Genomic DNA, 25,810 nt, shown 5'->3' with positions numbered 1-25,810 from the left:
ACACTGGCGCTGCAAATGGCTTTTATCACATTCTGGGAAACATGCAGCTAATTATTATTAGCCTTTGAAAGCCGCCAGCAAATGTCAGCCCTGTTTCACATTCCCAGCCGTTTCAAGGTGAGTGCAAAATATACAGGATGTATTGTCTGCTCCAGCCACGTGGGAAGTGAAGGGCATTTTCCATGAGGGATTGGTATTTATGAATGAACATTATTTTTATTTATGACTGATATTTGGATGCTGACACAGTAGCATGTAGCCGAGGGTGAAGGCAGGTTGCTGCTTGTCTGCACAGTACCTTCAGGTCAGCAGTGGGTTAATTAAATTTTTCCTTGTCGCACCAACAAAGCGGAGACGGCCCTTAATGTGTGGGCTTGTTTATGCGTCATGGAAAGGGATAACCGCTCGACTGCTTCAAAGCAGCTAATTAGACATAAAAATCATTTGTATGAAGAAAGACATGCCAGTCACCTCAACAAAATGTCACCTTTATTTATTATTGGTTATATTGTTATTGTCACTGCTAGCATTAGTTTGGTCAAATGCAGACATGTTGGCACAGCTTATGCTTTCTTGACAGATAGCAGTTGAGATAACAGTGAGCTTGTTCAGATGAGAAGGTCGAGTGTGGTGTGAGAAAGCGCTGCAGCTTGAAAAAAGGAAAGATTGCAAACTTATTTTTATACTTTTATATTTCATCAAAATTCATGTGTGCCACTTGGTCAAATAAATCAATGAAACCAGTTAATTTGCATTTCCTGCAATTATTTTCAGATGGCAAAGATATTGAGTTGTTGGGGATTTATCGTGCCTTTATATATTGAGGTAACACTGCCAAATTTATTGTGATACTGACTTGAGGTCCTATCGACCAGCTGTAGTAGATATATTATCCTATATTTTTTTATTGTATTTTTTGTAAAGGTCATGGTAAAATCTGGAGACATTGGACAATGTTTTAAAAGGGTACCTATAATACTTATTTTTAGACCTTTGTATTGAGTGGGGGCTTCACAGCGGTCGAGTGGTTAGCGCGCAGACTTCACAGCTAGGAGACCAGGGTTCAATTCCACCCTCGGCCATCTCTGTGTGGAGTTTGCATGTTCTCCCCGTGCATGCGTGGGTTTTCTCCGGGTACTCCGGTTTCCTCCCACATTCCAAAAACATGCTAGGTTAATTGGCCACTCCAAATTGTCCATAGGTATGAATGTGAGTGTGAATGGTTGTTTGTCTATATGTGCCCTGCGATTGGCTGGCCACCAGTCCAGGGTGGACCCCGCCTCTCGCCCGAAGACTGCTGGGATAGGCTCCAGTAACCCCTGCGACCCTCGTGAGGATAAGCAGTAGAAAATGTATGAATGAATGTATTGAGTGGTGGACTCCTATAGATCAGCTACACATGATGACCCACACAGAAAGCTCTCTAGATATTTCAGAATCTGTACCTATTCCAACTGTATTTCCTTGGATTTCCAAAACGTTTTAATTTATTACACCCATGGTCTGCCTCCTCCACGCCCACTCCGCTGTGATTGGTTCCACTCAGCTTGCACAGCTTGTAACCGGGAAGTGTTAGGAAACGTAGCGTTCAGAGCCATCTCTAACTTCTCCACATGGCTCACTTCCAAATCCACACACCTCATTATCTGAAAGCTTGGCATCGTTTGACAAACGCATAATAGGTCCCATTTAAAAATATTTAGTTATTTATTGATTAACTTCACTTTTTAAAAAAATATTTTAGATTTTATTTTTTTTTTTACATTTTTATAGTTATTATTGTTTTTAGTTATTTATTGTGAGCTACTCAACATCAGCTAGTCAGCTACTGCGAGCAATGACGCCCACACTGTAGTTTGATTGCGCGTGTGTATATATGTGTGTGTGTGTGTGTGCATCTATATATGTATATGGTCTTATTGAGTTCAACTGATGCAGTCAAATGTCAAAAGTATGTTCTTGTCTCTTCCTACAGTTTGTGAAGTTTGCCAATATCGAGGAGGACACGCCCTCCTACCACCGCCGTTATGACTTCTTTGTGTCCCAGTTTAGTGCTATGTGTCACTCAACCCACGAAGACGTGGACACCAGGACCAGGTGGGATTGACTGCTGATGCACAACGTCATGCTGAGAGAACTTGTTTGTATTTGAAACAGCTCGGTGCTGATGAATTAATCAGCGGGCTGATTAATTGGTCAGACTGTAGTTGATACAATAAAGTTATACAATGTAACATTTACGTACGTATATACCGATGCATTGATAAATTACAACAATGCATTGAGATGTAGGTGGCTGTTGAGGCCGGGGGCCTGAGCGGCCCAGTTGAGGCGGCCAAATCGGGTTATTGGGACATGGAATGTCAGTTCTCTGGTGGGGAAGGAGTTGGAACTTGTGCAAGAGGTTGACGCAATCCAACTAGATATAGTCGAACTCCCCTCAACCTCAGCTTGCGTGGTAAAGAGACGAGGAAAACAAAACATGCATGTACATGACAATTTACAGAGGCCGACAAAATTAATTCATTAATTTTCTACCGCTTATCCTCACGAGGGTCGCGGGGGGTGCTGGAGCCTATCCCAGCTGGTGGCCAGCCAATCACAGGGCACATATAGACAAACAACCATTCACACTCACATTCATACCTATGGATAATTTGGAGTGGCCAATTAACCTAGCATGTTTTTGGAATGGGGGAGGAAACCGGAGTACCCGGAGAAAACCCGCGCATGCACGGGGAGAACATGCAAACTCCACACAGAGATGGCCGAGGGTGGGATTGAACACCGGCAAAATTATAGACTTTATTATTTATCGTGCAATTAATTGATTTATTGATTAGCGTGACAGGCCTAGTTGTAAGAAAGAAAAGCTTATGCAGACTTGATAGAAAGAGTCTTACTTTGTTCATTTGGAGTCAGCTGGGTCGATTATTAGCATTTAGCATTTTATTACCATGGTCCATGGAGAACTACTGATTGCCATGGCCTTTTTTCACAGCTATTTACCATCTACACACACATTGACAAGGCTTTGTCCTCACGCAGGGCTGCAAGGCTAGCTGGTGTTTGATTGGCAGGGTGTGGGCGGGGTCAGATTGTGCCACAGGGTTGCTCAGACTATCAGACTAAACATCAGACTAAATATGGCCGTGATTCTAGTGGAATGTGATGATTTTGATGCTCTTTTGGGGACATGTGACATTTGACCACTATCACATGAGTTTTTTTTTTGCGTCAGGATTCGTGTGGCAGGAATCAAAGGTCTGCAGGGAGTGGTCAGGAAGACGGTGAATGACGAGCTGCAGGCCATCATCTGGGAGCCTCAGCATATGGACAAACTTATCCCTTCCATGCTCTTCAACATGCAGGACAGCGACGACCTGGACAGGTATGGCCCTCCATCAATTCTCTATATGCTGTAACGCCTCAACATCATAGTGGATACAGACATCCATATTTGTCCTTCCCTGAGAGGATTGTGATTCCTTCTGAAGCCAACTGCTAGCCCAGAGTGGCAAGGAGGGATTTGTCCTCTTCACCCTCCACCTTATTACAAACCTTCAGTCCTCTAAGCCGAGCTGCTGCAAATCCTCTCCATGACAAATCCAGGACTTTCTCCAGCTTCTCAAACATTGGAACACACGTTGATTAGTCTTCACATGTTTTTTGTTGTCTCTTTTTTGTTTTTTTGGACACAGAGAATTAGCATTCATTCTGTTCTTCATCAACAAAAACAACCGACAGCTATACCGCTATACATATCACATTAGCCATGCTAATTACAGTAACATGCTCATAAACCTGACATTATCAATGCTAATAAACATAACAATTAACATATGACATTGGCCACACCAATGAACATGTTATTTAGCATGTGACATGTGACCATGCTAACAAACAACAAACAAATACATAAAATGTAGGGTTTTTTATTCGTGGTTTCTTGCTGCCATCTTTCTCAGGTAGTTTCCATGTCAACAAAAATCTATTTTTGGACCTTGCCTTCTTTTTAAATCGCTGCTTATTCTTTTTCTTCTTGATTGTCTTCCTCCACGTGTGTAAGAACACAAACATTCTGTCCTTACAAGACAAATTAGTATATTTATCTTTTGCTTGGTTAGATGATTTATCTCCGATACCTTTCTTTCTGTCTGTATGTCAGTGCAAGTAGCCCCTTTACATGCTGCATGTCCAATTATCCTGCAAATATTCCTTCAGTGCACTGCCACCATGGGGAATCTTTCTGCCTTATTTAATGGCCTGCTATCAGACGGTCCTAATGGTACTCTTGCAGCTTAATGAGCAGCTCCTTCACTGAGATATGACTCTTTAAATACCCTAAACCAGCAGAGACTCTCACACTGGTACCAGTTATGCTCATTCCCATCATGTTGTTCGTAAGTACTTCTCACACTGATCTTGTTCAGTGTTATTTGTGAACAGTGTGCTCGCTATTATGTTGTTCCAACAGCATCATGCTAACTTTGGCCCGCAGTGTCCTGTCCTTTCTAACAATTGACCTGCCGGAAGCTGTGGTCAGAGGACGCACATGTCCAGCATGCTGAAGGCAGAGTGCACAAAAACCCTTCGTGTTTGACAATGAACTGCTGCGCACACACACACACACACACACACACACTCTCATTGGTAAATGACCTAAGAATGTTGGTCGTTATTGTTGTTTGCCTCCTGCAGTCACGTTTGATGATCCATCTCCAACAAGCAGCTAATTGATTGACTGTCTCGTAAATAATAACACCCACTTCTTGTGGTTATCTTTGGTCATTGTTAACCACTAAAGACTGAAATGCTGTGGCCATCTACAGTATATTTGTATACACTGTACAGTGGGTGTCATAAGTATTTGATCCCCTGCTGATTTTTGAAGGTTAACCCCTAACAAAAATATGAACCATTGAACATTTTTATGCTATGTTTATTTGAACAATGAGCAACAGAATGTAAACAAAAAAACCTACAGATGTACTGCTGTTGTATTTGAGTGAAATAAGTATTTGATCTCATTTCAGGAGGGATTTTGATCAGAGCAACATCCCCAAAGCAGAATATTTCCACCTGCATGCATGAGTGATGACGTTGTTGGGCTCATATTCACTATTTTTTTTGCGGCAAACACGTCCAGTTGACGTGATGCCAAAGAGCTCCAAGTGTGGTCTCATGTGACCACATCACGTAGTGGTTGATGATATTGATGTTAGTGATCCACTTTATGGAGTAAGTACACATCTTTAACCATCGTCCTCACACACACACACACACACACAATTTCATTTTTACGTCTCATTTGTTGCCACTAATGAGCAGCGAGCATTTCATTTGGGCCTGCGTGGGACCTCTGGAACAGCTAATGCCTCTCGAGAGGTGTCTGTGATGCCTGCGAGTGTGGCTCTTTGTGCCAGTTTTTACTCGCTTCATTTTCATTGAAGCAGGCAGTCTGTGTGACCTACTGCTGACTCGGCAGGAAGTACTGTAGATGATGTTTGTGCGTCAGTGAGGATGTCACATGACATTATATGCAAACATGAAGTAGCTCATAGAGTTTTTTCGTCCCACTCAGATCTGCACATATTCACATGTCTGGGAAGGAGGTCTTTCTCACAGTCTGTCTGTCTCTGTCAGGGCGGGGCATCCCAGCACGCCATCAGTGTCGGATCAGGATGGCGAGGAGAACCCGGCCACGCTGGCAGAGAGCTGCTTCAGAGAACTGCTGGGCCGAGCTGCATATGGCAACATGAACAATGCTGTGCGACCCGTGCTGGTGTGAGTAGATGTAGAACACACACGCAGAGTAGGAAGATCTTGTTCGCCCCCTGCTGGCAATAGCGTTAGGTGTGGTGTTGTTAGTGTCTTACTTGCCTGTTACAGCACCCCCTGCTGTGTAAAGTATTCAATTCCATTTGCTGGACTGCACACATGAGTTCACCCTGAGTATGTTCATTAGTCGTGATTGATTCTCGGAGCTCTCATGCTGTGGAGACTTTGACTGCGATGTCTTCTGCCCTCAAGTGAGGGCAACTGAAAGAAGTTGGTGACGCTGGTGTCGATGCAGTCCTGCTGTGATGTCCATTCAATGTTTAGAAGCTTTAATGGCTGCAGAGCTTCTCTGCTGTCACTTGGCTCAGCTTCTCCTCCCCCAACAGGCGAGGGGGGGCTTCTACTATAAATAGAAGCATTGGGGTTCATGGTGGGGGTAAGAAAGGTTTAGGAGGTTTCGGATTGACGTCATGTTGGGGGAGGCTCTGCTGCAGCTCCACTGGTCTTCTCATCTTCTTCCCCCCACTTTCAGCTAAAATGGCTGACGATACAGGTGAAGACTTGACACCATGATTGATTGTCAAAGTAATCAGTTGGGCTGTGTTTCAAATGGAATACTTGTTCCAGCACATGTCAATCAGTATGCTGTGTATACTGTGTAACCTGTGTGCGAATTTAGTCCCTACCTAACTGTCTGTCTGTCTATCTTTATCTATATATCTATATTTCTATGGATAAAGATAGTAGGGTTGGCCGATGTGGACCTCAGCATATATTGCGATATATTTGGGATGCAACAAACCAAGCGACAAACCTTAATGAAATACACTTGTCTCAAATTGTCAAGCACATTTATTTATTGGTTACATTTATTCAGTGGCTAACTGTCCAAATGGGCTGTCAGATTCTGCACACATTGCTACTAAATCTTCAACAAACTGTAATGTGCTTGTGATGACGGAAGATGTAGGCACCCATGCAATTCCAACTGCGTATGGAAGATATTTTTTATGACACTCTTTGTTTTGTTTACGCAGACATGCAGCAAACGGTGCTCTTATTTTGAAGGACGATCACAGAAGTATGTACTGTGTGTGGAGAACTAAGACAAGCTGCGTTCAACAATAAACGTGCTTCTCTGATTTTTTTCACTCCAAATCTGCACGTCGGACATTGTAAAACATTCCTTACATTAAAGCCTCAAAAAAAGGTGAAAATGTACTCATCGAGCCCGAATCACACACACACACAGCGTGCTATACTAAGCTAACCTCTGCTAGCTTCCCTTCACGCTCTGTAAGAGGAGATGCAGGCTTTGCCTTGTGCTTAATTTTGCTTGTAGAACATTCATTCATTCATTTTCTACCGCTTATCTTCACGATGGTCACGGGTGCTGGAGCCTTTCCCAGCTGTCTTGGGGCGAGAGGCAGGGTACACCCTGGACTGGTGGCCAGCCAATCACAGGGCACATATAGACAAACAACCATTCACACTCACATTCATACCTATGGACAATTTGGAGTGGCTAATTAACCTAGCATATTTTTGGAATGTGGGAGAAAATCGGAGTAGTCTCCTAGCTGTGACGCCTGTGCGCTAACCACTTGTAGAACATTTTTGTAGTAATCCTCACTTTTGATGCAGTCGGCGCAGTCGTTGATGATTTTCATGAGTCATCCGTTACAAGGGCAGCAAGTGTTGTGGATTCAGTCTGAAGGCAGATCCATCATGGTCTTCTGGGGTAACCAAGTCTCTATGTGGCTTCACAGCAAGGCGATTGTGGTGCTACTTTCTCACTGAAGAGAGCAGCAAGAACCATTTCAGCTAAAATGTACTGTCAGAAACATCTGGATTAAAATTCCTGTATGTCAGTATTTGCCGATACAAGAGCAGGTCATTGTGTGGAGCATCAATAGTTGAACGAGCTGCCAGGAACTATACACAAGAGTGATGAAGATAATAAAGTCCTTCAACTTTGGCATTTGGTGCTTTGCAGTTGGTGGCTTCGACTGGGAGTTTCTGAACTTCTGATTCAAGCGGACATATTTTCAGGAACTACAGCAGCTTAGTCTTTCACCTGGCTTTGTGGCTAGCCCCAGATTGTTACACTATTTTTTGAGCTCCAAGGAAAAGTTGTGCAGACTGAAAGTTGTTAGTGGCAAAGATGCAATGATACACAAGAAGGCAATTTTTGCAGACATTGAGGGTGAATGCTGGGGAAATGCTGTACAAAAAATGTGGAATTATGGGAAAATCTAATTTTGAAATACCATTGGAATACCATTAGCTTGAATGTTTTGATGCTGGGATGGTTTGAATGGGTGGAGTAATGTGAGGGGACATTACCATCATTTCAGTGGGAAGTTTGGGGCTGGAAAATTTGGAATTCCAAGATAACATGAAATGTGGAAAATAGAATGCGTTTTCAATGAGCTGAATGTTTTCAAGTTGGAACGGTTGGGAAAAATGGGTTGACACAATAGTAGTGAATGACAAAATTGTTAGTTTTACAGTAAAAAAAAAAACAGCTTACTGACAAACAAAGGAGGTAAGACCCTCATTCCCCAAAACACCCCTTCATTCACTTTAAGACTTTTGGACACTTGCTGTTGATTGACAAGTGCCCCCTAAACTTCAATGCAGTAACACCAGCACTCCTTCAGGAGTTAAAAGTCAGCCAGCTGCCATTAGGGCAAAGGCGGCTCCATTTTCCTTCGTCAGAGGCGAGCAGCAGCTGTGCCTCACGGACATGTTGGCCTCCAGGGTGCAGGTCGGCGCCCGCGTAGACCATCAAATCTGTCTTTCCCATTTGCCACGAGACCTCATGTTGACTTCCTCTGAACACACACCACAATGAAAGCTCCACCTGAGAAGATTTTTATTGTGACACCAGTGCTACTTGCGTCCACAGTCACCTAGACAACCATCACCTGTGGGAGCCCAATGAGTTTGCCGTTTCCTGCTTCAGGATCATCATGTACTCCATCCAGGTTTGCCCCATCCACCATTGTCCCTCTTCAATTCAACATTAGCTGCTCTAAATGAATACCTTCCTTGTCGTACAGGCTCAGCACTCGCACCACGTCATCCAGCAGGTGTTGGGCCACCTGGACACACACAACAAGAACACTCCTCGTGTGCGCGCCGGCATCGTGCAGGTGCTGCTTGAGACGGTGGCCATCGCCGCCAAAGGCTCCGTGGGTGAGTGATGTCACTGCGTCTATCATGCCTGTAAATGCTGACATTGGCTTCCGTGTCCCACCACCTTTCAACACCTCCATCTGGGCAAACAAACATTAATGCTGCCTAGGAACCATCCAGGAGTGCAAGCGAGGTGACACGTTCACCTCTCTTGGTGAACACGGCACCCCTCCCAACCTGTGGCTGGGTACAGTATGATATTGAGATGGACACATTTAGCCCGTGCTAGCATAGCTTAGCTCCGTGCCGTGACGTTGTAGCCTCACACTGCGTTTGTGATGGTTGTGGTGTCACATTTCCTGCTGGTGTGCGAGGGCAGAGTCCTGGACATACATGTCATATCTCATGGGTTTCTCTGCTGGTCATGTGAATCTAGGTCCCACCGTGCTGGAGGTCTTCAACACGCTGCTCAAACACTTGAGGATGAGTGTGGACTTTGAGCTGGGCGAGAGCTCCAGGAGAAATTCCAGCAGCAGCGTTTCATCCGGCCGTAACAAGGAGAGTGAAGAACGCATTGTCCAGAACGCCATTATACAGACCATCGGTGCGTGTCGCCATTTCACATTCTAGCACATGTCGTGTGAGTACAACATGCTTGTCCCTCTACTGTCCTGCCAGGATTCTTTGGTGGGAACCTGCCTGACTACCAGCGAGCTGAGGTCATGATGTTCATCATGGGCAAGGTGCCTGTGTACGGGACCCCGTGCCACACCTTGGACACAGTCAAGATTGGGTGAGTTGCAGTAACCGTGGACAGGAAGTGAACATGTTATTGACATGTGGACATATGCTGGCAGAGTCCCCCGCAAGATGGAGTTTCAACTCCCACCTCAGGGAGAGTTTTGATCGTGTTCTTAGGGAGGCAGCGGAAATTGAGTGTGAGGGCCCATGTTCCGTGCCTCCATTGTTGAGGTTAATTGAAGCTGTGGCTGTGAGGTGGTCAGTGCCTGTAGTGGCGGTTATCCCAGAGCCTGTTTGTAGACATCAGCGGTGAGGGATTCCGTCAAACTGAAGGAGTCTATTGGGCCTTTTTGGCCCATGGAACTCCACAGGCACCAGCAGGCCAAGCGGTTTGTGGCTCTGGCTCTTACTGAGGCAAAAACTTGGACATGGAAGGAGTTGGAGAAGCGATGCAGAACAATTTTCGGATTGCTTCGAAGACATTCTGGACCACCCTCGTCCATCTCTAGAGGGGGAAGCAGTACACTGTAAACACCGTGTATGGTGAGGATGGTGTGCTGCTGACCTCAACTCGCACCGTTATCTTCAACTTTCAGTCAATTGAGTTGCAGCCTAGTCTGAAGAGCCTGGAATGATAAAATGCAAATCAATTCCTGAAATGCATACAATGTCTTGTTCCAATTTTTAGGGGGGGTGATATTTCATCACTCCCTGTCAAAATTAACCTATATTTAAAATTATACACCATATCACTCTGTAAGTGATAAAACCTGCAAGCTGGACAAGGGGTGAAATAATTCCCCCACTGTAAGCTGATCAATATGTGACTGCTAATGGAGGATCAATACCCTTCATTCACCATGCATCGTTACAGCCGAGCATGGGAGGGATGGGGTGATGAAGCCTGATCTCAATTGGCGCAATTGCTGTATTTTCATATCACCTGCCACGACACTGACACATGCCCTTGCAATTATCATGACTTTGTTTTCTTATACTGGTCTGTTTGAATGTGCTCTCCGCCTCAGAGTCAATCCTCCATGTCCATGTCAGTTGAAGCTGTGTTGAGTGAGGAGAATATAACGGATATAGCGGATACCCAGTGTTGTCACATCTCCAGGACATCCTGCTGAGTGTATGTCTACAGCAAAGAAAGGAAATCTAATCCATCAACAGCGAATTCTCCTCCCCCAACATGATTATGTCCCCCAACAGAAACAACACCACCGCCACCACCGCCAACCCAACACCCCCCCACCCCCCACCCCCCGCCTTGAAGCAGTGAGTGTTTGTTGCCACAATAACATCTTTTTCAATGATCTTGTCCTCTCAGACATCAGGGAACCAAACGGATCCAAACCATGCTGCTCAGCTCACTCATCATGGTGAGTCTTAGAAAACAGTCAGGTATCATTCCAAATCTTTTGGATCCCTCTTCATTCTGATGGTCATATCAAGTATTCAATTCAGTGATTTTATTTTGAGCCTACTAATTAGACATTTGTGTTTGTCTGGAAGCAGTCTGACCACACCTTACCACACACACCACATAGTACACTTCATGCATGTTGCGTACACTGTGTACTTAGTTCACTACTTTCTACGCTACATGTTGCTCCTCAGCCTCCATTATTTCAAGGAAGTCCCTCCTTCGCTACATAGCCAAGATGGCAAGTATTGTGGGTGTAAGTGTGGTTTGGGCATTGAGTCACGAGCATCAGGATCCTCAAAAGGTTTTTATTTAGATTCCTAGTTTCAATGCCAGTGTTTGCCCCCTTCCTGATTTTTGCACACTTAAATGTTTCAGATCATGAAACAAATGAATCAATGACAACTGAATACAAAATGCACTTTTTAAAAAATTAGGGGTGCCAATAGATTTAAATATGAAATTAATTAATTGCATTTTTTATCCATAGTTAACTCAATGAGTCACAGAAGTTTCTATCTATAATATAATATTTTTGTGGTAAACACTCCCATATGCATCAAATAACAGGTTGGGTAAATTTATTTAAAGAATGAATTTGCAGAAAGCCAATACGCACACAGCGCTAACATTTCAAACTCCATGGCTCCATCCAATTGAAATTACTGAGGAAATTTCCAAGGCTATAGACCACAGTAAGTGCGTAGCTGCAGTATTTATGGATCTGACAAAAGCCTTTGATACAATTAATGACAACATCCTAATTACCAAATCAGAGGGTTAGTGTTGAATTGGGTCAAAAGCTATCTCGCTAACTGCAAGCAATATGTTGAGCTAGGAGGATGCACCTCTGCCATTTAAATATTACATGTGGAGTACCCCAGGTGCCGATACTGGGACCAAAACTGTTCAACTTGTATATTAATCACATCTGAAAAGTGACATAATACTTAAAGTGAGTACTATTTGTAGATGATACTACCACCTTCCGTTTGGGAGAAAGCTGGAGAAAGGGCTAATCGAAAAAGTCACAGATAAAAGGGCGTGTCTAAAAAGATAGTTTGAATAGAATGTCCTTGAGCCCAAGTAAAATGAAATTAATACTATTTGGTAAAAGCACAAAGGGTACACAAGCAAAACTACAAAGAGACGGTGTGGACATTGAAAAGGTGAACGAAAATAAATGGGGGATCATAATAGATGAAAAAATGAGCTGGAAATCTCATATAAAAAATATAGAATATAGTAAGCAAGAAATACCTCCAGACTAAATAAAACAAAATTTGTCCTGTCCAGAATTGAAACAAGGAATCGGAATTGGATCCAGAATTGTTCAAATTGAAACGGTGCCCAACCCTAGTGGTAAGTGTCCACCACTGCACACTCACCACGTCCCTGTGCAACGTCCCTGCACTGACACGTCACTGCATTGTGCCGTACTTCCCAGTGTGAACACATATGCAAGTATTCAATTGCACTAATTGCCACACAACCACACACAGACTTCGGCATTCTCATGCACGGTGCTTTCAGTCCAACCTCCATCTGTCCTCATGTCACCTCTGCTCACTGCCACCTGGGTCCAGTGTGCAGCTGGAGGAGAAGGTGAAAGGTCACAGTCGTTAAACCATGCTAAACATGCTAGTCACGTGTGCATGCGTGTGTGTTGGCCTTGTTGCTGTGTGAGCTCCTTCCTGGTCAGTAGTAATTTTGGCAGCAGTTTTTACTAAAATGTCATACTTTTGTCACCAAATTGAGTTCAGTTATAGTTGTCTAAAATTTCTGTAGATTTAGTCAACTAAAGGATGAGGCATCTTTCAAAACAACCAACCCTCAACGCATCTCATGCATAAAGTTCATAATAAAAAGTGGACCTGCTCTCAGTGAATATATGGTGGCTGTTGCAAGAAAGACTCAAGGTTTGGGTCTTGTTCAGAGCTTTATTTCTCAACAGCTCAAAAACCACACAATCACAAAGATGGAACATCTTATATAGCGCTAACCTTACGCGCCAAAAGACAAGGATCAAGCCACGCCCCCCACCCGAACACCCAGAAGGGAATCCTAGGAAGAAGGCGAAAACCTAACAGGGGGCCTCACCAGCCTGCCACCACGGCTGCGTTGGCCATCCGCCGGAGCAATGGGCAAAACCTGCTAAGAGGACCTCGGGGGGTGACCCCGACGAGGGACCTGCCCCCGCTACCATGTGCGCAGGCTTAAGCCTATCCACTGTAACAAGCTCGTTGCGGCCACCGAAATCCAGCACAAAACCTTTACGCCCATGCTGGAGCACCCGAAAAGGACCATCGTAGGGGGGCTGAAGGGGCGACCGGTGGGTGTCATGGCGTACAAAAACAAAACGAGCCAAACTAAGGTCCAGTGGCACGAATGAATGTGGAAAACAGTGGTGAATGGGCCCAGGGGCCCCAGGGCCCTTGGACACGAAGGGGCGTGGTTGGGAAATAGAACTCTCAGGTAACTCGCCCGGGATGCGAAGCGGCTGTCCGAGCACCAATTCAGCAGGCGCGGCCTCTAGGTCCTCCTTGGGAGCTGACCGCAACCCCAGCATGACCCAAGGCAAATGGTCAACCCAGTTGCCGTCTGTTAGCACAGCACGCAACGCAGCCTTGAGAGACCGGTCAAAACGCTCACATAAACCGTTAGCCTGAGGGTGGTAGGCTGTAGTGCGGTGCACTTGGACACCCAAGGACGCAGCCAATGCTGACCAGAGCTCCGATACGAACTGGGGCCCTCTATCTGAGGTGATATCGGACGGTATGCCAAAACGTGCAACCCAGGCTGACAAAAATGCACGGGCCACGTCTGCAGAGGCAGTGGCCAACAATGGGGCCGCCTCGGGCCATCTGGTAGTCCGATCCACCATAGTGAGCAGGTGCATATACCCTTGCGAGGGTGGTAGAGGGCGCACCAGGTCCACATGCATATGGTCAAACTGCCTATCTGGGATCGGGAAAGGCTCTAGGGGGGGCCTTCGTATGCCGGTGGACTTTGGCACGCTGACACGCCACGCATGCAGCTGCCCACTCCCTGGCCAGGCCAGACAAACTTCGCACTCACCAGCTTGACAGACGCTCGAACCCCTGGGTACGAGAGGGAATGCATCACATCAAAAATCCGGCGGCGCCAACCCACCGGAACCACAGGCCGGGGGCGGCCAGTAGAAACATCACAGAGAAGAGTGGGACCACCATCCTGTATCACCACATCCTCAAGCTCCATGGCTGTACTCCCAGACACAAGGGATCGGATATCAGGATCGCCGGGTTGATCCGCGGCCATCTCAGAGAAATCCGTCCCGAGGTGCACAGGTGACACCAGTGCCCGAGACAGACAATCAACAACCCGGTTAGCACTGCCCGCCACATGTTGAATGTCCGTCGTGAACTCCGGAATGGCCGCCAAGTGGCGCTGCTGGCGGGCCGACCATGGCTCAGTCACTTTGGACATAGCAAAGGTAAGCAGCTTATGGTCGACATAAGCTGTGAAATGGCGGCCCTCTAACAAGAAACGAAAATGGCGGCATGCTAGGTAAAGCGCCAATAAGTCCCAGTCAAAAACGCTATACTTCCGCTCGTTGTCACGCAGCTTGCGGCTGAAAAATGCAAGTGATAAAGTATAAATGGAGCCCTTTTAGTCGCTAGGTTAGTTCCATTTTGTCATCTTAGGGAATGAACATTCAATTTTTAATATTCAACTTTTTTAAAACAGGGCTCTAATTTTGCGGCGCAGTGCACTACTATGCGCAGCCAATGTGGTAGACTGGACTGTGCAGAGATGGCTGTGGCGGCGCACCAGGGGAGCTGTCCACATCTTAAGCTTGGCGTAGTGACAATTTTGTGACAAAACAGCGCGGCAAAGGTATGGAGAAGCTCCGACCTGTTCTATTCTTGGCGCAGGCGATGCGCAGCCTGCGTAAATGGTAAATTGGCTGATAGTCATATAGACAGAGTAGACATGTCATCAAAACCTCACAGGCATAGTGACACGCACATTTCAGTGGAAAAAAAAACAATGACAGCAAACACTTTGATTGGTTAAGATTACACGAGGCTGTGTTAAATCCTTGCGTTCCTTCTCCTCCCTTTTTGCCAGGGAGGGATGGAGGCGTGGGTGCGCTGTGCCAGACTGCACTGCTCATGAAATTTGCAAAGTGCTTTGGCCACAGCCCGTGACCAGCCTGTACTGGTCTACAAAATTTGAGCCTGTTGAGTGGAAATATTTCCTTGACATGTTTCGACTGTCATCTGCAGGCTTCCTCACCACAAGAACTTATGGGACCCCCAAAATCCACAAAAAAGACACCACCTTTTGCCCAACTGTTGACAGTGTAGGATCAATCACTTATAATCTATCAAAAGTAGATAATGAAACCCCTTCTTGGTATCATGGAGTACCACTGGATAAAGGCGAAGCAACTTGCACAAGAACTCAATAACATAAAACTAGAACATTATGAGATTTTTATCTCTCATGATGTCTACTCAGTACTCCCCAAAACACCAGTGGATGTCACCCTATACACATAGTTCACAAACGCCTCAAAGAAGACAGAACACTACTCAACTTTGTTACCAGATCCACATATTATCAATATAGGGTATCTTGTACAGACAAGAGAGTGGTTTGCTGACCCCCTGTCAGCCATAACAAGCAGCTTTTTCAGAGAATACTTGGATACTGAAGCCATGAACACGGCACCTAACCATTGCAGACCCACGTTCTGGAAATGCTGCTGGCACTACATCTTAGAAGAAATTCATAAAGGACATACACAGGTACCTACAGACCATCTTAACTGCAACGACACAACCAGAAATGTAAAATTCACACACAAGGAAGAAAAAGACGCAACTGTATCATGTCTGGATATACAAATCCACTTCAAAGGCGCACAACAGCTGCCAAAAACAAAAACACAATTCACTGAAAACCTACACAGATCAACAGACCAATATTTACTTTGGACCTCAGAGCACCCCACTGCACACACTCTGTGAACAGGCCGATATCATCTCTGGATAGGAGTAGGATAGACGCACTCAAAATTCTCCCATGTCCAACTTGGGCCGTCAGGAAAGCAGAACAATAAGTAAAATGGGACCAAGAAAAAATCAGAACAAAAACCTGAAAAAAAAGAAGACATCATCACCTTATATATGTTACGCCCCTGACATGGGGAGAAATGATCACACATGAACTTGTGGTGTTTCCTCCACTGTGAACGCCAGTGTAATGTTTAATTCGCAAGACAGCAAGAGAAAAATATTCCCTGAGGACAGAAGTAGCTTGGAGAGTGTAAACCCCTTTCAAGTTATACAAAATCAAGGCACGTCCTACTAATGAGCAGGCAGAGAAACGAATTACAAAACTTCAAAACACATTTCAATTACCAACTATTTACATTACCAAATGGATGATCGTTTCATCTTCCCTTCTGAAACAGTTCCACATCGAATTCTAAGGCATTTCCCATTAAACAGGCATTGTACATCAATTTCAACATGTCACATATACATTTAAAATCAGCTATGTCAGATAAATAATCATATCATGGACTGGGACAGCACCAAAATCATCAAGACACAAACCAACAAAGACAGATGATGGATCAATGAGGCAATTGGGATGAAAACACCATAAATTGAGATGACGGAGCATATATGCTCTCTCACATCTGGGACTCTCTGCTCCAAACACCAAGAAGGAACCAGGAACCAGGTGGAACTGTCAGGTTCGCCTGGTTGGCCACATCTAGGAGGTACAGCTGGTGAGCACCACGTCACCGTGGCCAGCCGACCCCTCTGAATAAGACCGCAGATGAAAACATGTCAAGGTAGAACTTCAACCTGCCAGAAGGAGGAAAATTGGGGAAAAAAAAAGAAAATTGAACGTTCCAATGCAACCCTACTCTTTCTCAGCAATAAAAACAGCAATAAACAGAACATATAAAAAATAATAACAGATAACTGCACCACATGGTTTTGTGAAATGTGTCCACCCCACCCCCCCCCCCCCCCCCCCCCCCCCCCGATGAACATTATTAAGACCTCTGCTTGTTAACATGACTTACCAACACACAGGATGCGTGTGCGTGTGTGTGTGTGTCACCTTTAATCACTCACACACACCCTGCCCCCGCCTCCAGGTCACCTCAGGCTTCAAGTCCAAGTCCATGGCTGCAGCCCTGCCCCCTCCCTTCCTGGACCCGCTCTTCTCCATCTCCCTGATGGAGGACAGCGAGCTGAGGCAGCTGGTACTGGAGATCCTGCACAACATCATCGATCGCCATGACAACCGAGCCAAACTGCGTGGCATCAGGTAAGAACCTTGTTCTCCTCGCTGCCGCCATGCTGGATGCTAAATAATGTTAAATATCTGGGGCACGGTTGGCGGTACCTCCCTTAGTCTGTCCTTGGGGGGGGCGTTCAGTGGTCTCCGGGCAGTGGGGTCCACCCATGGCCTGGGTGGCGTGTGGGGGGTGGGCCGGCCTGCTGGGGGGGACCATGCTCTCCCGGGCGTTTGGGTGTCTGCTACCACTGGTCTCTATGCTCTGCTGCATCGCTTTCCTGGTCTTCGGGCTAATCGGGGATGGTTCTCTGGGGTTCCTCACCCCCACCCCAGTTTCTCTTCTTCTTCTTTTCTGTGTTTCTTCTTGCTCCGGTCCGGCCGCTCCAAATGACATCAAAAACATCAAATAACAGCAAATAAAATTTCATAGTACAGGGAAGTTGTAGCTTCCACCTTTCCTGACACAGAGCAAATCTGTTTAGCATGTAAGGGCATTTAGATCAACAATACTATCTGCCCCAATGGCTGGACAGGACAAAAAAGTAATAGTAATAAAATAATGTTAAATATTTGCCGAAGGATCATCCCCAACGTGACTGCACTGAAGATCAAAAGAGAAAAGATCTCCAAGCAGGACGTGGCCTTCATGAAGAAGGTCAGTTGCATTGGGTTTGTTATTTCTGTTGCTATGGATACATGCTATCACATAATTTTATGGAGAATAGCAGAAAGTAATAGGTGTCATGCCCCCCCCCCCCGCCACCCCCCCCCCCCCCCCCCCCCCCCCCCCCCGCAGCACGGCCAGCAGCTGTACCGTCACATCTACCTGGGCTGCAAGGAGGAAGATAATGTGCACAAGAACTTTGAGCTGCTCTTCACCACGCTTGCCATCCTCACCATCGAGCTGGCTAATGAGGAAGTGGTCATCGACCTCATCCGACTGGCTGTCGCTCTGCAGGTGATGTCACATGACTCACCTTGTGGTGGACAGACTTTTCTAGAAGCTTGCTGATCATGTGACAGGATATGGTGCTGGCCAATGAGGAGAACATGCCCATGTCGATCCGGTGTGGGGTGATGGCGTTAGTGGCGGCATACCTCAACTTTCTGAGCCAGATGATCGCCAACCCATCTTTCTGCCAGCACGTCAGCAAGGTGAATCCACCCCTTCCTCTCGTAGTCTTCTGCCATCTCGTGTGTTGACAACGGGTCTCCGCCTTCAGGTGATTGAGCTGAGGAACATGGATGCGCCATATCTTCTGCCAGAGCACATCTTCAGGGACAAGTGCACGTACGTGTCCTCGCCTGGACATTTACTCTGGGACATCCAAACATTCTAGCTGGGTACCGAATGATGATGATGTTTTCTTCATCTTGGCTTTTCAGCCTTCCTGAGTGTTTGGACAAGGAGGAGCGAGCCTTGTACTTCCAGACAGCTGACATGGCCGAGTGCCTGGCTGGACCAGGATACAACGCAGAGAGACTTTCCATCCCTTACGTCCCGCAGGTCACAGGTATCCACACACGCAGTTCTCGTTGGTCTTCTGCCTCACACACTTATCTTTCCTGATACAAGCCTCGCATTTATCTTTGCTTGGGGGAGAGGGGCGGGGGGCTGGAGATACGATGAAGTCCAAAGGTTTTTCAGTAAAGATCTGCAAAGCCCTGGAAGCATCCAGCCTGCAAAGAACAGCTGACTGTTGTTTTCTTTCTCAGTTCTTTACACGGTGGGAAAAATCCTGCACAGGTGCAAACAGACGTCACAAGGTAACCATAGCAACCATGTTACTGTGACTGGCAGTAGAACCCAGAGACCCTTTAGATGTTCCCACCTGCTGTTCCTGTCGTTTGTCATTTCCTGTTTACCACTTTAACGCCACCGCTCTTGATGATTTGTTCTCGCGGCGCACGTGCACATGGGCACATGGTCACATGGTCACATGGGCACATGGTGAGTATTCCAGAAAGACGTGCTTGGTCGTGTTGGGGTGTGTGTCAGGATGGGGTCGGGTTTATATTTAGGGTTAGCGTACCGTGCTACATTAGGGCCTTTCATGGATTGAGGGTTAGGGTTACGGTTTAGGGTCCAGATGGATGGACCTTGTATGAGCTTTATTAACATTTAGGTATAGTTGTTCAATAACACCTTCATCCTCAAATATACTACCATTGTACACACAGTACAGTGGTTTGGAAAGTAAGCCTATTGAATAAAAGCATATTGAGTTAAAGAAAACAGAACCAAAGTTCTGAAGTATTTCCTCTGGGGCGTTCTCTTCCTGCAGATGAAGACCGCCTGACGAGGAGGAAGAGTTTTGTGGACACCGTCTCACTGCAAGTGGACATGCTGTCCACTAGTCTCCCTGACAAGGTCAGTTTCACAAAGGTCCTGGTGAGACCATTCTGGTCCACTTCACTGAAGATACATAATCACACATTCATTTCACATGTTAACGTGTGTGTGTGTGTGTGTGTGTGTGTGTGTGTGTGTGTGCAGTCACAACTAGCTGAGGAGATTACCTTTGAGACCCTGAAGAAAGCCATTGGTAAGATGTTAGCATACATACGTTCCAACAATGGTCAAAGTTTGTAATTGCATGTGTGTGCTGCGCAGACACAAGCGGTCTGGAGGAGCAGGAGCGCGAGCGAAGACGTCAGGTGATGGAGAAGTTCCAGAAAGCGCCATTTGAGGAGCTTGCCGCCCACTGCGAGTCCAAGGTACTACAGCAAGATTTTGTTGTCAAACGTTGTTAAATGTGATGCTCACACTGGTGTGTGTGTGTGTGTGTGTGTGTGTGTGTGTGTGTGTGTGTGTGTGTGTGTGTGTCTGCGTGCAGGCCAACATGCTGCATGAGCGTCTGGCACACATCTTTGAACTCACCATCAGGTCAGTGGTCATTTCTTCCGAAAAAGATCATCATTGTGTCATGATGCATCAGATGACACACATAGAAGAGTCAGCATCCTCAAGTCACATGACCCCCCCCCCCACAGGCCACCGCCCAGTCCGTCTGGAGTGGTATCTGTGTCATCAGGCCATGCCCAGCACCAGTCTGTGCCCGTCTACGAGATGAAGTTTCCAGACCTTTGTGTCTACTGAGGTTGTCACCATGGAAACGTGATGCAGGGGCAGCACTTCATAATGACATTTATCAGAAAGTGTCATGATCCTGAGCCAAATTAATAATAATGAATGATTGATTGATTGTAGAAGCTCAGCTGTCAATCATATCATCAGTCATTTGCCGTCATCACCTTCACAGTTGCAGCGTGCCCTCTCATGTGCATGTTCTTCTACAATGCGCTCAGCAGCAACATTTCATCATTGGAGTCTGGAGAAAAAAGATCATTTTGTGAAAAGACTTGTAGAGTTTGACCCAGGGGGGGGTGGGGTGGGTGGTGGGGGGCGGGGGGCGACATCTGATGGAGTGTAGGAGTGAGTGAGGGTCATCGAGTGATGAAAGGTCAGCGTTTGGATGACGGAAACTTCTGCAACTCTAAGTGGCGGTCCGAGGTCAGCGGAGATTGTGAGCCGGATGTGGTCAGATGGCCAGGATGTCAAAATAAATGCTGGAATCTAAATGAATGTTTAATTAGCGCTTTAATGCCAAAAGACAAATAGGCTTTTATTTTATGCAGTAGAGAACTACAAGCAAGATGTTTATTAGGAGAGAAATGAATGTGTCATTTTAGCGATAGATCATCTATTTTTCTATCACTGCCTACCAGACGAAAGTTTATTTTATTGCACAGTGTTGTTAATAACGCTTAGAATGTACTCTTCATCACACACTTTTTTCTTGTTCGATTTACTTATTTAGAGCAACAGCAGATCTATGTACACAGATCTATGTGGACAGGTATGGAAGGTAGGAATGCAACTTTTGGACACGTTGCATTCAGGAACCATTTATGTGTAATGAAATTTCAGTCATTATTTTGACCACAAGATGGCGCCGAGGCTCAACTGCCACCTCATTAAAGCCAGCATGCCAACTCGGCACTACCTGCTCCTTATGCATGGTGACATAACATTCATTCATTCATCCATTTTCTACCGCTTATCCTCACGAGGGAGCCTATCCCAGCTGTCTTGGGGCAAGAGACCTGTGGAGTACACCCTGGACTGGTGGCCAGCCAATCACAGGGCACATATAGACAAACAACCATTCACACTCACATTCATACCTATGGACAATTTGGAGTGGCCAATTAACCTAGCATGTTTTTGGAATGTGGGAGGAAACTGGAGTACCCGGAGAAAAGCCACGCATGCACGGGGAGAACATGCAAACTCCACACAGAGATGGCCGAGGGTGGAATTGAACTCGAGTCTCCTAGCTGTGAGGCCTGCGTGCTAACCACATGATAAAGAAAAAAAGATTAACAAAAAGGCCAGTGGGCTGCACGGCGGATGAGTTAGCATGCAGGCCTCACAGCTAGAAGACTAGGGTTCAATTCCACCCTCGGCCATCTCTGTGTGGAGTTTGCATGTTCTCCCCGTGCATGCGTGGGTTTTCTCCGGGTACTCCGGTTTCCTCCCACATTCCAGAAACATGCTAGGTTAATTGGCCACTCCAAATTGTCCATAGGTATGAATGTGAGTGTGAATGGTTGGATAGGCTCCAGCGCCCCACCCCACAACCCCGCAACAACAACCCTTGTGAGGATAAGTGGTAGAAAATGAAATGAAAGAACGAAAAAAAAGTCCGGTCAAAAGAAAAAAAATATGTCAAATATTTAGCACATTGGCGGCAGTTGAGCATCAAGGCTTTATTTTATTTGAGTGTCTTGATAAAGTGAATAAAGTTGACATTTGATTCACCAGTTGTCTTCATCTGCTTCATCTCCAGGTACACAAATCATTACAAATGTACTTTGATTTCGTAGCCCTCAGTTTTTCTCATCTTTTTGGGGGGTCTGCTGACTCGGCGGCAGGGAGGCGTGGACCCCTGCATTGCGGTGGTGCCGGAAGGCTGCGGTTTAAGTGGGCTGCCGCCATTCACTTTTTGTCACACACGCACTGCAGCTTGTCACACATGGACACGCCCCCACCTGAACACAGTGCAGGACATGATGAGGAACATCAACAGCAGGAACACGCAACATCTGCGTGGACTCACATCTGGGTTTCCTGTCTGTGCCCGAGATGTGCGCACTCGGCTTCCTGTCGGCGCCACAGCCCTGCGAGGTGATCTGGTTTGAGACAACACTGGTGGAAGAAGCAGCACCTGATGGGAGAACATCACAAGAACATCCTCACCGAAACTTCTGAGGCTGTCAGCTTCATGCCAGACCAGCAGGCGGTGACAGCGGGACAATTTAGCCAATTTAGCTCTGGCGACTCCGTAATCAGGAAGAAGCCGAAAGAAACCAAACAAGGCGCCTGAAGAAAGTAATTTGTGGGGAACTCTTCTACCTGTCCAAGCGGTCCACAGGTTGGCCGCTGCCCTCCTGACCGCAGTAACAGCCGTCCATTTCATACTCGTGCGGACATCGTCCGCTCAGACGTCGTAGCATCTCGCCTAACGCCAGCATGGAGCTCCGTGTGCGCCCATCTTTGGCGTACACATCGAAGGAGGAGCTGCGTTCTGTGGAGCAGACACCAGGTTGCGTCACTTTTCAATGTGTGCGCCACCAAAGCTTTTATGTACCTGAACTTTACCTGACTGAGTCTGAACATCTGGTAGACCAGCGGCGTCGCCAGGCAGACTTCATTGGGGCAGTGCCCCGGTATTGATCTGCAGTGCCCCGGTATTGATCTGCAGTTCCCCCCGGTATTGATCTGCAGTTCCCCCTGGTATTGATCTGCAGGTCCCCCGTTATTGATCTGCAGTGCCCCGGTATTGATCTGCAGTGCCCCGGTATTGATCTGCAGTGCCCTGGTAATTAAAAAAATCACTTCAGAGTTTTAAGTGTAAGGCACATACTACTTAGTATGGTAATTCATTGCAGCTGTATTCACTCCACATAAACAATGGTTAATTAATATGGCAATTTATTAACGTGTCGGGACTTCCGCTGATAAATACTTGTGTGTCAACTCCAAGTCAGGAGAGCGAGGGAAAGGGAGAAAGAGAGAGAGGGAGAAGGAGGGAGAGGCAGGCGATGAGAATCATTTGCTGTATGAGCTGTCGGAGGAACTTCCAGTGAGTCTCATGGTTCATGGTCTGTTCGTGGTCTGCTGGTTCTGCTCAGGAACCTGAGCATCCTGAACTCCTCATCAATGATTTTGAGTAAGCTTGTGTTAACAGATGTTGACAGATGTAGCCTATGGATGGTGCAGTGGTTCTCAAATGGTCTCAAATGGTAAGATCAAGTCGTGATCCACATTTTTAAACCATTCAAGTTTATTTCACAGAAAACGGCCCCGCGCTTGGCTGAGAAGCACGATGGGGCAGGAAAGGCTTCACCATCTTGCCATCATGTCAGTGGAGAGTGAGGAATTTCCAAGTGAAGCCACAGCCAAGTGATTGACCACTTTAAAAATGAAAACAAGACGTTACAGTTTACTTCCCAAAAATGATTCCCTGAAGAGACACACAACAGTTGTTGTGTTTTTGTAACGCTTGAATGTAATAGTTTAGTAGTCTAGAGTAAAGTACACAAGTAGGCCAAATGCATTACTGCAGTACATTTCAGGTGGTTAATGAAATATCTAAACAACAACAGTCTGACATGATTGAATAGTTTAAACATCTATTTATGTTCTTCGATGATAAATAAGTGTTGAATTCTCTTGCGCGCTTTGCACGCTCCTCATGAATTATTTGAGCCCCAGGTGTACCCCAGTACAGTATCAGGTCTAGTGACGCCCCTGTGTTAGACCCGCTGAGTCCAACGGGGACCACGGGAAGGTCGGCACTGTCCTCTTGAGACCTCCTTCCCACTCTGATGACCAAAACATGGACGTCATAAATAAACATGGAGACTTGACTTGGTCAAGACAACAGAACAAGACCAGTGAAAGCTGTCGTCATGGTCAGGGGCCCTGAGGAAAGAACTGCTTGGTGCCTCAGTCGGGGGCCCCAGAGGGCTGACAAACTTTGAACTTCTACAGCAGTAGCACTAATCAAAGGGAACAGACCATAGAATCGCCTCTGGTCATGGTGACCATGCAGTCGAATTCTGATTTTGGACTCTTCTCCTTGTCTTCACAAGAGTCTGTGGAGGTTCTGGTTCCATCCTGTGCTTCCTTCACAGATTCTGTGATGGTGGTGGTGGACCGTCTGAGCTCAGGTGCTTTTTGTGAAGTTTGGTGATTTGGACCTGGACAGAGTTCACCAAGAAGCGCGGCCAGGTTCTACACACTTGACTCGAGAAGTTTTGTCTCACCACCTTCATCATCCTCCTCTTCATCCCGGTTTTCTTCAGAAGAGGCCAATGCCGTGGTTTCGTGCAGCATGCCGATTGACGGACCCACTGAAGATGGTACCAGTGAAGATGTGACATCACTCAACGCTCTTTCCTGAGATGACTCCGCCCCCTCACATTGCTGTGTGTCGTCATGTGACCACGCTTCTACACAAACACATCCACTGTCAGCTTGCTGTGTTCCTAATGTTGTGGCATGTGACAGATTGACCTTGCTGTTGGGGGTCACCAACAAATGCATTGTGGGTAGTCTGCTCTTCCTGTTCCAGCACACTCAAGGTACCGTTAACTTCCTGTTCCTCCTTTTCTAGCTCCTCCCACTGGTCTGGGATCTGAAAGCTGTTATTTCAACTTCTTTAGGACAAAAGGTTCCTCTCATGATTGCCAAGTAAAACATCTATTGTGGACAACGAAAACTATTAAGTTGCATTGACTTGTTTTTTCAAGGCAATGGTTTCATGGTTTTATATGTGAGGTTAACTAATGAATTTCACAGCGTACCAGCAGGGGGTGTCATGGAGTCAGCATCCACCTGCTGCATCTGGCTGTGGTTGTTGGCCACGCCCACTTCGACCAGCTCCAACTTTGCGACACACACAAAAAACTTTTTTATAATATATGATAATAATGAAATATTGAGCAAGTGTTAAGGAAGAGTTGGACACGTGAAAAGATTTGTTAGCTGCTAACACAACAGTTACTTCCTGCTTTTCTTCTTCACTTCCACTCATGCATTTTCTACCGCTTATCCTCACGAGGGTGGCGGACGTGCTGGAGCCTATCCCAGCTGTCTTGGGGCGAGAGGCAGGATACACCCTGGAATGGTGGCCAGCCAATCTCAGGGCACATATAGACAAACAACCATTCACACTCACATTCATACAATTTGGACAATTTGGAGTGGCCAATTAACCTAGCATGACACACGGAGATGGCAGAGGGTGGAATTGAACTCCGCTCTCCGAGCTGTGAGGCCTGCACGCTAACCACTCGTCTGCCGTGCAGCCTTATTCACTTCCAATTGCGGAAGTGAAT

The 25,810-nt window shown here is 46.3% G+C and overlaps 1 protein-coding gene and 1 long non-coding RNA gene across 6 annotated transcripts in view; one reads left to right on the top strand and one right to left on the bottom strand.

Moving 5' to 3' along the window:
• The window catches only part of efr3a (EFR3 homolog A (S. cerevisiae)), a 35,623-nt gene extending 13,986 nt beyond the window's left edge, over positions 1 to 21,637 (top strand). For 3 of the 5 annotated variants that reach the window (XM_058075031.2, XM_058074950.2, XM_058074867.2), the window contains exons 5-25: positions 1,976 to 2,097; positions 3,242 to 3,391; positions 5,647 to 5,787; positions 8,693 to 8,771; positions 8,847 to 8,982; positions 9,092 to 9,169; positions 9,359 to 9,526; positions 9,601 to 9,715; positions 10,997 to 11,048; positions 17,259 to 17,431; positions 17,981 to 18,056; positions 18,198 to 18,359; positions 18,425 to 18,556; positions 18,625 to 18,692; positions 18,788 to 18,915; positions 19,118 to 19,168; positions 19,687 to 19,772; positions 19,899 to 19,947; positions 20,016 to 20,119; positions 20,239 to 20,288; positions 20,396 to 21,637. In XM_058075031.2, the coding sequence (XP_057931014.1) occupies positions 1,976 to 2,097; positions 3,242 to 3,391; positions 5,647 to 5,787; positions 8,693 to 8,771; positions 8,847 to 8,982; positions 9,092 to 9,169; positions 9,359 to 9,526; positions 9,601 to 9,715; positions 10,997 to 11,048; positions 17,259 to 17,431; positions 17,981 to 18,056; positions 18,198 to 18,359; positions 18,425 to 18,556; positions 18,625 to 18,692; positions 18,788 to 18,915; positions 19,118 to 19,168; positions 19,687 to 19,772; positions 19,899 to 19,947; positions 20,016 to 20,119; positions 20,239 to 20,288; positions 20,396 to 20,501 (2,226 nt within the window). In that variant the 3' untranslated portion in view covers positions 20,502 to 21,637. The remainder of the gene's footprint in view (positions 1 to 1,975; positions 2,098 to 3,241; positions 3,392 to 5,646; positions 5,788 to 8,692; positions 8,772 to 8,846; positions 8,983 to 9,091; positions 9,170 to 9,358; positions 9,527 to 9,600; positions 9,716 to 10,996; positions 11,049 to 17,258; positions 17,432 to 17,980; positions 18,057 to 18,197; positions 18,360 to 18,424; positions 18,557 to 18,624; positions 18,693 to 18,787; positions 18,916 to 19,117; positions 19,169 to 19,686; positions 19,773 to 19,898; positions 19,948 to 20,015; positions 20,120 to 20,238; positions 20,289 to 20,395) is intronic. The other 2 variants (XM_058075210.2, XM_058075121.2) reach the window with 1 other exon arrangement.
• A 761-nt stretch (positions 21,638 to 22,398) lies between these two features.
• LOC131131231 (uncharacterized) lies at positions 22,399 to 23,129 on the bottom strand. The gene is made up of 3 exons (XR_009130165.2): positions 23,067 to 23,129; positions 22,821 to 22,992; positions 22,399 to 22,632 (listed from the first exon to the last, which is right to left on the bottom strand). It is a non-coding gene; the product is annotated as an uncharacterized LOC131131231 (long non-coding RNA).
• Positions 23,130 to 25,810: the final 2,681 nt, after the last annotated feature.

Source organism: Doryrhamphus excisus, linkage group LG11 (genome assembly GCF_037039965.1).
Source record: "Doryrhamphus excisus strain RoL-2023G ecotype Guam linkage group LG11, RoL_Dexc_Guam_v1.1, whole genome shotgun sequence".
Lineage (NCBI taxonomy): Eukaryota > Metazoa > Chordata > Actinopteri > Syngnathiformes > Syngnathidae > Doryrhamphus > Doryrhamphus excisus.
This window is presented reverse-complemented; position numbering and strand designations above follow the sequence as displayed.